This window comes from Mytilus californianus, unplaced genomic scaffold, assembly GCF_021869535.1.
Source record: "Mytilus californianus isolate M0D057914Y unplaced genomic scaffold, xbMytCali1.0.p SCAF_13, whole genome shotgun sequence".
Classification (NCBI taxonomy): Eukaryota; Metazoa; Mollusca; class Bivalvia; order Mytilida; family Mytilidae; genus Mytilus; species Mytilus californianus.
In genome coordinates this window covers 13,608,328-13,622,382 of record NW_026262615.1, presented here as the reverse complement: position 1 = coordinate 13,622,382, position 14,055 = coordinate 13,608,328, and the positions used below count along the sequence as shown (strand labels likewise).

General features: G+C 33.8%; 1 protein-coding gene across 3 annotated transcripts in view; it reads left to right on the top strand.

The window, feature by feature from the left end:
- The window catches only part of LOC127723210 (MAM and LDL-receptor class A domain-containing protein 1-like), a 108,957-nt gene extending 98,541 nt beyond the window's left edge, over positions 1 to 10,416 (top strand). For all 3 annotated transcript variants that reach the window (XM_052229735.1, XM_052229736.1, XM_052229734.1), the window contains 2 exons: positions 9,621 to 9,705; positions 10,291 to 10,416. In XM_052229735.1, the coding sequence (XP_052085695.1) occupies positions 9,621 to 9,705; positions 10,291 to 10,304 (99 nt within the window). In that variant the 3' untranslated portion in view covers positions 10,305 to 10,416. The remainder of the gene's footprint in view (positions 1 to 9,620; positions 9,706 to 10,290) is intronic.
- Positions 10,417 to 14,055: the final 3,639 nt, after the last annotated feature.

The window sequence follows — 14,055 nt, the reverse complement described above, 5'->3', positions numbered from 1 at the left end:
AATGAAAAACCGGAAATCGACGTAATCAATGTCGACCAATCAGGTTGATGTTTTAAGAAATGCGGAATAACTCATCCCAGAGACAAGTCGGACCGAGTCCACTCGGACCGTCTAAGAAAACAACTCGGACCCCTTGTCAGATTAACTTAGGGTTTCATAAAATGTAAGACTAACATGTCCAGCGGAGCCATCAATCTTTCGTTTGTGCATTGGGAACTATTTAGGGGTATTTTGAGGGGCCTAAAGAAGGGAGGGGTTTACTGTAGAACCCTATGGGATTTTATTTTCAAATGACTATTTATACTCGAAAACAGTAAGTGATAGACACGCGTGGTCTTCAGTAATGAGAACAAGACAATGAAACAAATCAAATAAAATATAGGGTGAGTCCCTGGGGGTCATCCCACCCCCCTTCAATTTGAAAATGTTCTTTTATCTTGTAAATGGTCGCGATCCCCACCCCTAAACCATATATATACTTGTATGGGACAATAAAACAAATCAAATGAAAATTTGGGGGAATCCCTGGCGTCACCCCACCCCCTTCTGTTTCAGAACTTGTAAACGGTCGATATCCCCACCCCTAAACCATATATATTCATGTATGGGACAATATAACAAATTAAATGAAATATAGGGGGAGTCCCTGGGGTCACCCGAACCCCCTCCTGTTTGAGAACTTGGAAACGGTCGAGATCCCCACCCCTAAACCATATATATTAATATATGGGACAATATAACAAATCAAATGAAATATAGGGGGAGTCCCTGGGGTCACCCCACCCCCTCTTGTTTGAGAACTTGGAAACGGTCGAGATCCCCACCCCTAAACCATATATATTAATGTATGGGACAATATAACAAATCAAATGAAATATAGGGGGAGTCCCTGGGGTCACCCACCCCCTATTGTTTGAGAACTTGTAAACTCTTGAAATCCCCACTCCTAAACCATATATATTCATGTATGGGACAATATAACAAATCAAATGAAATATAGGGGGAGTCCCTGGGGTCAACCCACCCCCTCCTGTTTGAGAACTTGTAAACGGTCCCCACTCCTAAACCATATTTATTCCTGTTTGTCATTTCAAAATAATTTGAATGATCTACAGGGTCAATCTCGTAGGCGTCACATTATGTGACATATGCATATCACTTTACTAGACCAAACCAATGTGTACTGGACTTTGCCCAATGTCAGGCGACCATGGGAATGACGAATTATGGGAGCTTTGTTTGGGAGACTTCGTAACGGCATCCTGTTACAATTATTTCTTGTTTATTATAAAATTTTATTGATGCAAAAAATGAGTCTAGGTAAATTGAATTTACTTTAATTATTTTTTGAATTATTTCTGGGCCTATAAAAATTTTCATTTATGGCTCATTTTAAAGAAAACATATAAATCTTTCAAGCAGTGTAAAGCCCAAGAATGTTTGACCAATTGTTTTATTTGACCGGAGAACCTGAGATCACCCCCAGTTTTTGGTGGGGTTCGTGTTGCTTAGTCTTCAGTTTTCTATGTTGTGTCATCTGTACTATTATTTGTCTGTTTGTCTTTTTATTTTTAGCCATGGCGTTGTCAGTTTGTTTTCGATCTATGAGTTTGACTGTCCCTCTGGTATCTTTCGTCCCTCTTTTATAATCACCTGTCATTTTATTCCAAACTTGGTATGGAGTGATATCACGGACTTGGGGTGAAGGTGGGGGTCATTTACATTTACTATGGTCAGGGCAGTCAGACCTCACCTTTGATCCCTGTAGTAGTAAACATTTGTCTGATTTGTGTCTCATAACTTTTGTACTGTAGAACCCAAACTCAGTGTTCCTTCCAGGGAACCAAGTCCATTCATACAATTACGTCAACTTATACCACTAAAAGTCAACTGGTACCAACGTTAACTACCAACTAGAACACCTGCAATCATTGCGAACTTGTACCACTGCAGACTCACCATTAAAAATATACATTGATATATGCGTTGCTTTAGAAAACCTTGATTAAAATATTAATTAATTTGCCTTAATAATCAATTCATTAAATAAACATAAATGTACAATATACGAATGTTTAATGTTTGTTCTTTCAAATCTGAAAAAAAAATTTGAAGCAACACTGCCACAGTTTTCATAATTACGTTTGCCTTGGTTTTTGGTTAACTGCCTGCAGCGCTTACAGTGCTTTGATTAAATTTGGAGTTATCTTCCTTTGTCCATGATTATACATGTAGTTGAATCAACTACAATCAATGCTTTATACAATGCAATGTTTAATTTTGCCTTCCACTGATAAAACACAGATCAAGTTGAATTTGGGTAGTGTCACTTTTACCATTATTGAGTTATGCGCCTTTATAAAGCGAAAGATTGCAAAATTTTTAGTTTCCATTCTGTAACTTAAGTTTGCCCCAACCAAACATTATGAAACCTATACACAATATTTATTACCACAATACTAAGATCAAGTACAGTTTTTTTGTTTCTGTTCTCTAACTTTAGTTTGCCTCAACCAAATGTTATAAACTTATACACAATGGTTATTAGGGCCCCGCGGAATAGCGGACGCCCTATAGTGATCAGTCCGTTCGTCTGTCCGTCCGTCCGTCCGTCCGTCCGTCCATCCGTCCTTAACAAATTGTGTCCGCTCTGTATCTATAGAACCGTTAGAATTTCAAAGTTTATACTTGGAATGTATATTACCCAACACCAGAGGGTGTGTCATAATGTATGTACAACTTTCTAGGTCAAAGGTTAAGGTCAAAAACTTTGGTTTTAGTTGGCAACCCCATGTCCTATGGTAAGAATCGTGTCCGCCCTTTATCTTTAGAACCGTTATGGTTTCAAAGTTTATACTTGACATGTATATAAACCAACACCAGAGGGTGTGTCATAATGTATGTACAAATTCCTAGGTCAAAGGTCAAGGTCAAAAACTTTGGTTTTAGTTGACAACCCCATGTCCTATGGTAAAGATCGTGTCCGCTCTATATCTTGAGAACCATTATGATTTCAAATTTTATACTTGACATGTATATTAACCAACACCAGAGGGTGTATCATAATGTATGTACAACTTCCTAGGTCAAAAACTTTGGTTTTAGTTGACAACCCCATGTCCTACAGTAAAGATTGTGTCTGCTCTATATCTTGAGAACCGTTATGATTTCAAAGTTTATACTTGACATGTATATAAACCAACACCAGAGGGTGTGTCATAATGTATGTACAACTTCCTAGGTCAAAGGTCAAGGTCAAAAACTTTGGTTTTAGTTGACAACCCCATGTCCTATGGTAAAGATTGTGTCTGCTCTATATCTCGAGAACCGTTATGATTTCAAAGTTTATACTTGACATGTATATAAACCAACACCAGAGGGTGTGTCATAATTTATGTACAACTTCCTAGGTCAAAGGTCAAGGTCATAAACTTCGGTTTCAGTTGACTACCCCATGTCCAATGATAAAGATACAAATTTTTTACCACACATTATTCACAGCGGGGCCCACAGAGATGGCTCCCATCTCAATGATATCTAGTTATTACATAATACAAATTAAGTACGAAATTTGGTGGCGTCACTTTTACAATTCTTGAGTTATGTCCCTTTATAAGCATAAAAATTTTGCCTTTTTTTTATTCCGTTCTCTAACTTTAGTTTGTCTCAACCAAATGTTATAAAACATATACACAACGGTCCTAGAGTTATGCGTGTTTACAAATAGAAAAATTGCTGAATGTTTAGTTTCTGTTCTCTACTTAAGTTAGCCTCAACCAAATGTTATGAGACTTACAAACAATGCTTATTACCACAAAACTCAGATCAAGTTCAAATAGGGTAGCGCCACTTTTACTGTTCTTCAGTTTTGTCCCTTTATTACTATATGATATGCAAGCGGGGGCATCATCTGTGTCCACATGTGGACACAATCCACATTTATTTTTTTGGTGTTTTGCCTTACGTCATAAAATTAAAAGAGATAAATAGACACTTTAAATCACAAAAATGATCAGCAAGGCAACATTTATGTTTTAAGCAAAAACTAAAGAAGATGGAGAGAAACTAAACAGACTGAATGTTTAGCAATACAAGGTTAACATAACAGAGATTTTTGTCATAAATTATACATGTTATATTCTTGTCTACAATGTTGAGAGTGTCCTTTGTTGAATATGCACATGGACCAAAGTGAGCAACACAGGCTCTTTAGAACCTCTAGTTAATTTTGCAAAAGCTATCCCATTACAATTTTTTTATGCCCCGGCCACAAAATATGGAGGGGCATATTAATTTACCCCTGTTCGTTCGTCTGTCTGTCTGTCCGTCCATTCATCAGTCTGGATTAGGACATATTGTTTGTTCGGCTACCTCCTCCTACAGTTTTGGTGGTACAACTTTAATATTTATTAGGATGTTCATACACATAATGAAGGCATGCATGTCCACAGGATTTTGATTTTTTTTTCAAATATTCTGAAAATGATAGGAAGTTCGACTTGTCATTTTTAGCTCACCTAGCCCCAAAAAGGCCAAGTGAGCTTTTTTCATCTGTAGTCCGTCGTTGTCGTCCATTAGCTTTTACAAAAATCTTCTCCTCTGAAACTACTGGGCCTAAATCATCCTTAGAGTATCTAGTTTTAAAAATGTATTAGATGACCCCGCCCATCAACCAAGATGACCACCATGGCTAAAAATAGAACATGGGGGTAAAAAGCAGTTTTTGGCTTATATCTCTGAAACTAAGGCATTTAGAGCAAATCTGATGGGGTAAAAATGTTCATCAGGTCATGATCTATCTGCCCTGAAATTTTCAGACACATCAGACAACCTGTTGTTGGATTGCTGCCCCTGAATTGGTAATTTTAAGGAAATTGTGCAGTTTTTGGTTATTATCTGGAATATTATAATAGATAGAGATAAACTGTAAACAGCAAAATTGTTCAGCTAAGTAAGCTCTACAAATAAGTCAACATGATTAAATTTTCAATTGACCCCTTCCGGAGTTATTGCCCTTTAAAGTTAATTTTTCACAATTTTTACAAAAATCTTTTCCTCTGAAACTTCTTGGCCAAGTTCATTATAGATAGATAGAGATAATTGAAAACAGCAAGAATGTTCAGTAAAGTAAGATCTACAAACAAGTCACCATCACCCAAACAGAGAATTTTATCATGAATTCTATTCTTGTCTTTAATGTGTGTCCTTTGTTTAATATCCACATAGACCGAGGTGAGCGACACAGGCTCTTAAGAGCCTCTAGTTTGGGTACCAGCTGCCTAAAGAGATAAGTAAAGACAGTTATAGTGCCTAACAAGATTTTGTGAGGTAGACGAAATTGACCCTAAAACGATCTTATTGAATTTTGATGTCCAAAAATAGACAGATCGGGCTTATTTCGACTTTATTTACTGACTACTTTTGTTTGGAATCAATTGTAATAATAAATTTATAATGAGACTTAAAAATGTTTTTTTTTTTAAATTTTTTTTAATAAGATAATCAATAATTTTACCTTGCATAGCTGTGCGTAAAATGTATTTTGGGAATTTATCTTCAAAAAATGACTTGTTAGATGGAATTAAACGTCTGATTTGTAAACCTTCAATTTTGGGCTATTAAATAATTTATCTACTCAGTATTTGGAAAATTTTTTGAAAATATAAGAAGTGGCAATTCTTACCTTTCATTAACCTTTAGTTTCATTGATAAAAAATAATATCAGACATGTGATTCTTCCAGCGAGAATCAAATTTCCCGATTTTTAAGCCCTCTCCGTTTCTCCGGTTTATAATTAAAATTTTCTGCTTTTTCAAAATTTCAACCCCAAATAGTCGGTTTCAATTTTTTTTTTTACCATAGATGTCAACATTAATTATGTTTTTGTTTCACTATAATATATATATATAATGCAAATCAAAGAACTTGTATAATTAAATGGATTCACTTGACAGCTTGGGTGTTAAACATACTACTAATCAACAATTTTTACCTCAGGCTAACTGCCGTTATCATGGTTATGTAATAAAAGCTTTATGTATTTGAAAACACTTAAAAGTAACTTTGGGTTACTTCCCTTGTTTTATCATGTTTTAAGTTACTCTCCTTTAAATAATGTAAATTGATAAAAGAATAAGAATGAAATATAAATTGAACAAAGAATCATAAAAGGCTGGTAATTTAAATGATTTTGAATGTCTTAGGACAAATAAAAAAAATATTATTTTGAAAATTATTTGAGAAATCCATACTTATTTTCAACCCTTAAATTGAAATTTACAACTTATATATTGACCTTATTTTTCTGACCGTGCAAGGGCTGTATAGCCAGTCAAGGTCGTTAAAAACTTCCATATATTGCTGGAAGATAGTACCGACTGTGCGAGAGCTGTATAGCCAGTTAAGGTTGTTATAAAGTCCCAGGGGCCTCTGTGGCCGAGTGGTCTAAGTAGTTACTACTGTAGTCACTAGCCAGTCAACACTGAGGTTGTGAGTTCGAACCCCGCTCGTGCGGGTGTACTCGACTCCAATCTTAATTGACTAGGATTGTCAGTTTTCCTATCGAAGGTCGGTGGTTTTCTCCGGGCACTCCGGCTTCCTCCACCAATAAAAACTGGCCGCCAGGAAATAGCCCAAAAAAACGGTGCTTAAAAGTGGCGTTAAAACACCAAAAATAAAAAATAATATAAATATAAAGTCCCATCATCATTGCTGAAGAGTGATTATTTATGTTAATTCTGGCTATACAACAAAGCTAGAAAATAGATTATCTCTTTAAACACATATCTTACTAATGGACAATAGAGCTGAGAAACACACTATTGATGACAAATATGAGGGGCCTGATGGGGGGGGATCTCATCACGATTCACTAGTTGATTTTTTTGTCAATCACGATTCACAGAAAATAAATTTCCATGATCACAGATCACGAAAATATAAAAAAAAAAAAAAAACTGTAGAAAAACGGATCACGATAGCGAAAATGAGCAGATCACGAAGAACGAAAATAACCCATCAGGCCCCTCAAATATGAGGAAAGGAAAAAAAAATACATACAAATAGTATAGCTAAGTGTTGACAATATGGTAACAAAAAATAGAGAAAACATTAATAGTAATACTGTTATCTTAAAAATAGGGGAAATATGTAACTTTATCATCAAAATGAACACTGGAAACGGCGATAAATATGTCAATAAAAAATCTTCAGTTATGAGGCCCAAACTCTAGCTGAAAATTTTCAAATCTCCAGTTGTGACTTGACAGCTCTGTCACATGTATGTAATATGGACTCGTCCAGTATCCAATTTGAGGTCATTTAAGTTACTGTACACATTCATGCACGATCTGATTTAATCAGAAAACATGTATAAAAAAATATACAGTTTGAAGGTAAACTAATAATAACGTAGTCCAATCAAATTACGAAAGGTTCAATAACAATGACCGGCCCACATCATAATAAGTAATAGGTTAAAACTGGGTAGGGAGAAAATTACATGTATTTTAAGTTCATTTTTGTCGCGCCTTCAACTTTTGTTGAAAAAGCGAGACATAGCGATCCTACATTCCGTCGGCGGCGTCCACAAATATTCACTCTGTGGTTAAAGTTTTTGAAATTTTAATAACTTTCTTAAACTATCCTGAATTTCTACCAAACTTGGACAGAAGCTTGTTTATGATCATAAGATTATATTCAAAAGTAAATTTTGTAAAAAAAAAATCCATTTTTTCTGTGTTTTACTTATAAATGGACTTAGTTTTTCTGCCAGGAAACATTACATTCACTCTGTGGTTAAAGTTTTTGAAATTTTAATAACTTTCTTTAACTATCCTGGATTTCTACCAAACTTGGACAGAAGCTTGTTTATGATCATAAAATTATATTCAAAAGTAAATTTTGTAAAAAAAAAAATCCATTTTTTCTGTGTTTTACTTATAAATGGACTTAGTTTTTCTGCCAGGAAACATTACATTCACTCTGTGGTTAAAGTTTATAAAATTTTAACAACTTTCTTAAACTATCCTGGATTTGTACCACACTTGGACAGAGGCTTGTTTATGATCAAAAATTAGTATCTAGAAGGAAATTTTGATAAAATTTTGTTTCATTTTTTCCGTATTTTACTTATAAATGGACTCAGTTTTTCTGCCAGTTAACATTACATTCACTCTGTGGTTAAAGTTTTTAAAATTTTAACAACTTTCTTAAACTATCCTGGATTTGTACCACACTTGGACAGAGGCTTGTTTATGATCAAAAATTAGTATCTAGAAGGAAATTTTGATAAAATTTTGTTCCATTTTTTCCGTATTTTACTTATAAATGGACTCAGTTTTTCTGCCAGTTAACATTACATTCACTCTGTGGTTAAAGTTTTTAAAATTTTAACAACTTTCTTAAACTATCCTGGATTTGTACCACACTTGGACAGAGGCTTGTTTATGATCAAAAATTAGTTTCTAGAAGGAAATTTTGTTAAATTTTGTTCCATTTTTTCCGTATTTTACTTATAAATGGACTTAGTTTTTCTTCCAGTCACCATTACATACAGTCTGCAGTTAAAGTTTTTAAAATTTTAACAACTTTCTTAAACTATCCTGGATTTTTACCAAACTTGGACAGAAGCTACTTACAATCAAAAGATAGTATAGAGAGGAATATTTTTATTATTTTTTTTCCTCATTTTTGTTGAGCCTGCGATTAACAGCAAAAGTAGGCGAGACACTGGGTTCCGCGGAACCCTTACAAATTTTTTTGCAATAAAGAATAATAATTTGTCAACCAAAAGTATTGCTATAATTTCAAAAACATGTCATTCTGTATTTGTATAGTTTTCGGATCTTTCATTTGCGTATTTAAGGCAATAGAAAGTTTGGGCTTCAAAAGTCATAATAATTATACAGAAAATTCACCCTTTTACGAATACGAATACGAAAGTTTTATTTTGATTCGGTTCACATATAAAAATACAAACATAAGCTCTTAAGAGCTTTTTACCGAATATAAGGTAACACAAACACAACATTAAAACACACAACATGCAAACAGGATATATAACAGCACAGTCATATCGAAATACATGCAAATCACTTTTAAAATACATATCTAAAGCCAAAGCTGAAGCACAACTAAAAAATTAAGCACAACTAAAATTAAGCACAAATAAAATATAGCACACATGCAAAAATTTAAGGCATAATAACATGTTAGAGCAACTTCTAAAATATGATAAAGCTTATCTACAAGCAGAACAACAACATTTTGAACCATTCCAAGACTGTATAAGGCTCTTAAATTGAGAAAAACTGTTTTCAGTCCTGAAATGGTCAGGTAGGCTGTTCCACAGAGTAGCAGCTGCAAATTTTAAACTTTTCTTACCAAACTAATACATTTATTGTTTAACAAATAATAGTACATGGATACAAAGTAAAATCATTTCTTAAAACATTGCAAGAAATTTCATTCTGATTGGTACAGTGGTATTTTCATAAAGTGGGTTCAAATGAACCTTGGTATAGCAAACATCGAATTCCCTCACAAAATGTTATCACACACGTACACTATAAAAAAATCTTTAAAGCCATATTTCAAATATTTGTCTTTTTTTTCTTCAGATCACCATAGAAGGGGTGAGAGGTAGTTCATATAGAGGTGACATTGCTATTGATGTAATCTCTCTCAATGCTGGTACATGTGCTAGTAAGTATTACTTCATTATTTTCATCATTATGAATATTCATGAGATATTTGCCACTGAATTTAAAGATTACAATAGTCGATAAAACATTGTTTTTTAATGAAGTAGGTTTGTTAAAGGCCCTATTGTGGCACCTATTGGGCCTAAAATTTCAAATTCAGATTTATTGCCCAATATTTCCATTGTATGATTTATAAGAATCTTTATTGTAATTTACATAATCTCACCAAATATAAAGTTGTTTTTTTGCGGTTCACACATACTTTTCCAATTTAATTTATACTTAAAAGGTGACGTAAAACCAAGAAAATCAGTATTTTAACAAAATATCCAAATTTTGTTATGGTAAATTGTCAAATGTGAAATTAATTTTGATCTTCAGAACACATTGTACCCTAGTGTAGTTATAAAATACTGAAGAGTATGTATGATAAAGTTTCAATTTTGGACCAAATCAGGGCCTTATTGCCTCTTTTGTTTTTTCTTTCTTCCTAGAGTATATGTATACACAACATATGTTAAATAGCAGCAATTCTCTATAACTAAATAAGGGGAAATTGTATAAATCTCTTTTTTCTCTTTTTTAGGTGCCGGAAAGTAAACAGAAAACAGAATAATCCTACAATCATGACTATAATGGTGTGATATTTACACTTATAATGATCATTCAGTTACTTCTACCATATCTGTGACAGCAGTTTTTAAATATAATACAATATGTTTAAATGTAATTGATTTTTATTAGTGCACCTTCCCAAAATGTGCCAGAGTGAGCCTTGCCATAACTTGGCATCCCTCGTCTCTTAAAAATGGGGAAAGATATCAAAGGGACTTTTAAAATCAGAAGTTGAACAAAAACTGACCATGCCATGGCAAAAAAAAAAAGGATCTTAAGCCAAATAACAGTATACAAAGCACAACATAAAAAACTAAAGACTGCACAACATAAACAGCAGAAAATTCAGGGGTGATCTCAGGTGCTATGTCATGGTAAGCAGATCCTGCTCCACATTTGGCACCCATCGTGTAGCTCATATAAGAACAAATCCAGTCAAATGAATTCTGTAGGGCTGATAAAAAAAATGGAATTGTGAATATCGTATCAACTGGGAGATATGGAATCCACATGCAGGTGCTGCTGAAATGTTGCTTCAAAAAAAGGAAAGTTAACAGTTGGGAAGCTGAAATTATCTCTTTTTTTGTCGCAAAGTTTAGTTCTGAACCAACCCATTTTCTAGATTTAAGACGAGATGTCAAGCAGACTAAACTATCTGTTATATCCTGTATCTCAAGTTCAATATGAGATAGAAATGGGATAGATGCATTCTTGATAGACTCCAAACTTTGAAATATTTAACGGAAAGTTAAGTTAAAGAATAATGCTAGCTTTTTAACAGTTCATGGTCTTCCATTAATTTAAAAAAAATATATCATCTCTGAAACTACCGTGCCAAATTAACCCAAACTAAGCCACTATCCTTGTTGGTTTTTTGTCAAGCTCGCAGAAAGCTCGACATAGGGATAGTGATCCGGCGGTGGCGGTGTTCACTCACTTCTTAGTAGCTTTATATTTTAGAAGGTGGAAGACCTGGATGCTTCATACTTTGTATATAGATGCCTTATGTTACGAAGTTTCCCTCAGACAGTTTTCACTTGACCTCGACCTCATTTGATGGATCAGTGAACAAGGTTAAGTTTTGGTGGTCAAGTCCATATCTCCGATACTATAAGCAATAGGTCTAGTATATTTGGTGTATGGAAGGATTGTAAGGTTTACATGTCCAACTGGCAGGTGTCATCTGACCTTGACCTCATTTTCATGGTTCAGTGGTTATAGTTAAGTTTTTATGTTTTGGTCTGTGTTTCTTATACTGTATGCGATAGGTCTACTATATTTGGTGTATGGAATGATTGTAAGGTGTACATGTCTAACTGGCAGGTGTCATCTGACCTTGACCCCATTTTCATGGGGGGGGGGGGGGATGCAAGTGTTTTCTATCAGCTTGCAAACTGCTATAAATAGAGTATATCTGACTGGGCAAAATTTTTTAGAATGATGAGAATTACTAGCAACACAAGATCTACAAATAAATAAATTGTGGAAACTGTCATTCAACTCCTTTTAGGAGAGTTTTATGATTTTTTGGGGTCTTTTTTGCTTATTATCTAAATAACAATAATAGATAGATAAAAACTTTAAAAATCAAAAATGATCAGTAAGACAAACTCTGCAAATAGGTCGGCTTACAGATAGATTATTTTCTAGTTGTATTATAGGAGTTATTGCCAGTAAATGCTGATTTTAACAACATTTGTGTTTTAGAAAACATAAGAACTATCCCTGATACATGTTTGATTTAAAAGAAGTTTTAGTCATGAATAATATTATAGTCTGAAATGTTAGAAAGTGTCAATTAATAAAGATATTCATAGACCTAGGTGAGCCTCTAGTTTTTTTGTTTTTAGACGGTATGGGATTTTAGGATGTCCATAAGTCTCTGATCATGATGAAGTACATATGATCATTATCATAGGAGATTTCTAATTTATGCGCCAAGTCAAACTGTCCTCGACATCATTAAATATATTAGGTACCAATGTTATCTTTGCGTGATTAGGCCTGCTTCTCCGATATTGTAACTAATAAGTAGATCAACTATTTGTTGTATGGAACATTATAAGATGTACATGTCAGTTTGGCGGGTTTTATCTGACCTTGACTTCATTTTCACGGTCCAACATAAAATCAATCATAGTCAGTAAAGAATGTGAGACATAACAGCGTTATCAATGTTTCATCCCTAACCCTAACCTGAACCCTAACTAAGAGTGCTCGTATACACAGCCTACGGCACTAGATTGCTCTTTGACACAGCCTACGGCGCTAGATTGCTTTTTCATATAGCTTCGGCGTTAGATTGCCACTTGACACAACCAACGTAATTGTATGAAGCCTCCGGCGTTAGATTGCCATTTGACACAACCAATGTAGTTGTATGTAGCCTACAGCGTTAGATTGCCATTTGACACAAACAACGTAATTGTATGTAGCTTATACGGCGGTAGATTGCTAATTAACACTGCCTACGGCGTAAGATTGATGTTTGTCACAGCCTACGGCGATAGTTTGCCAATTGACACTACCTACGTAGCAAAACAAAACTAACAAACAAACAAATATCTGAGATATAGCTGTAGTACACTTTGAAAAAACCTATGGTACAAGATAACGCTAAACCCTAACATGAACCATAACCTAACCCTAATCCTAACTTAAACCCTAACCCTAATCCTAACCCTAACCTTAACATAAACCCTAAATACTCGTTTTACAAATGTTTATGTATGGTAAAATTCCAGGGTATTGTTCAAGTAAAAACTACTAAGTCAATTGTATATTGTATGCTGTATGATTGAACATAGCTTTTGTATTTAAGGTATTCATATTCTGAAATAAACTCAATGTCCTATCATTTTAAAGTGATAGATAAAAAAAAAAACAGGACATAAGAATGTACTTACCTATAACTTATATTTGTTTGAAGAAATAGATTATCCGTTTGTAAAAAGATTTTCATTAAACTGCATATGTAAATGATGCAAATAATGTTACTAGATATGATGTGAAGAACCTTGTTACTGTTGTGATACTTTATACCGAGTCTGCTATTAAAGGCAACATTTGGAACTTCAACATTTAATAAAGCAATGTTTTAGTGCTCAAAGAACCAGTTTTATTAAGAATGGTAAAAATGTAAAACTGAAATGAGTAAAAAGAAGAAGGAATTAAAAACAAAGAATCCAAAAGAATTTTGGAAATTGTTCAATAGAGGTAGAACAAGAGAGAAAAGCAATATTTGACTGCAAAATTTATTTGATTTATTTTAAAATAAGTTCGAAAATGAGTTTTTGAAAGAGAACACACGGTGAATGAAAATTTGAATTGCCCAATTACACGGGAGGAAATTTTAAAAGCAGTGAAAAAGGCTAAAAATAATAAAATAATGAAATCACGGGTGAAGACCAAGTGATTAATTAATATATTGCTTCTTCTATTGATTGTCACCAGAGACATATAATACATTATTATATGTCTCTGTTGTCACGATGGTTGATTTTTATGTAAATTCAGTTTACATAGTTCAATATCAGTTTAAAAATAATGAATTTTGATGTATAAAATCAAAAGCTTTATCAAAATCGACAAATTCACAAAAGTTTTTTTCTTTTTCACCCGTAATAATTCGAACTTAAAGCATATATATGATAATGAAAAAAATATGATCCGTTGTGGAATAACCTTGCCGGAAACCTGCTTGGTTTTCATTTAGGATATTATAATTTTCAATAAA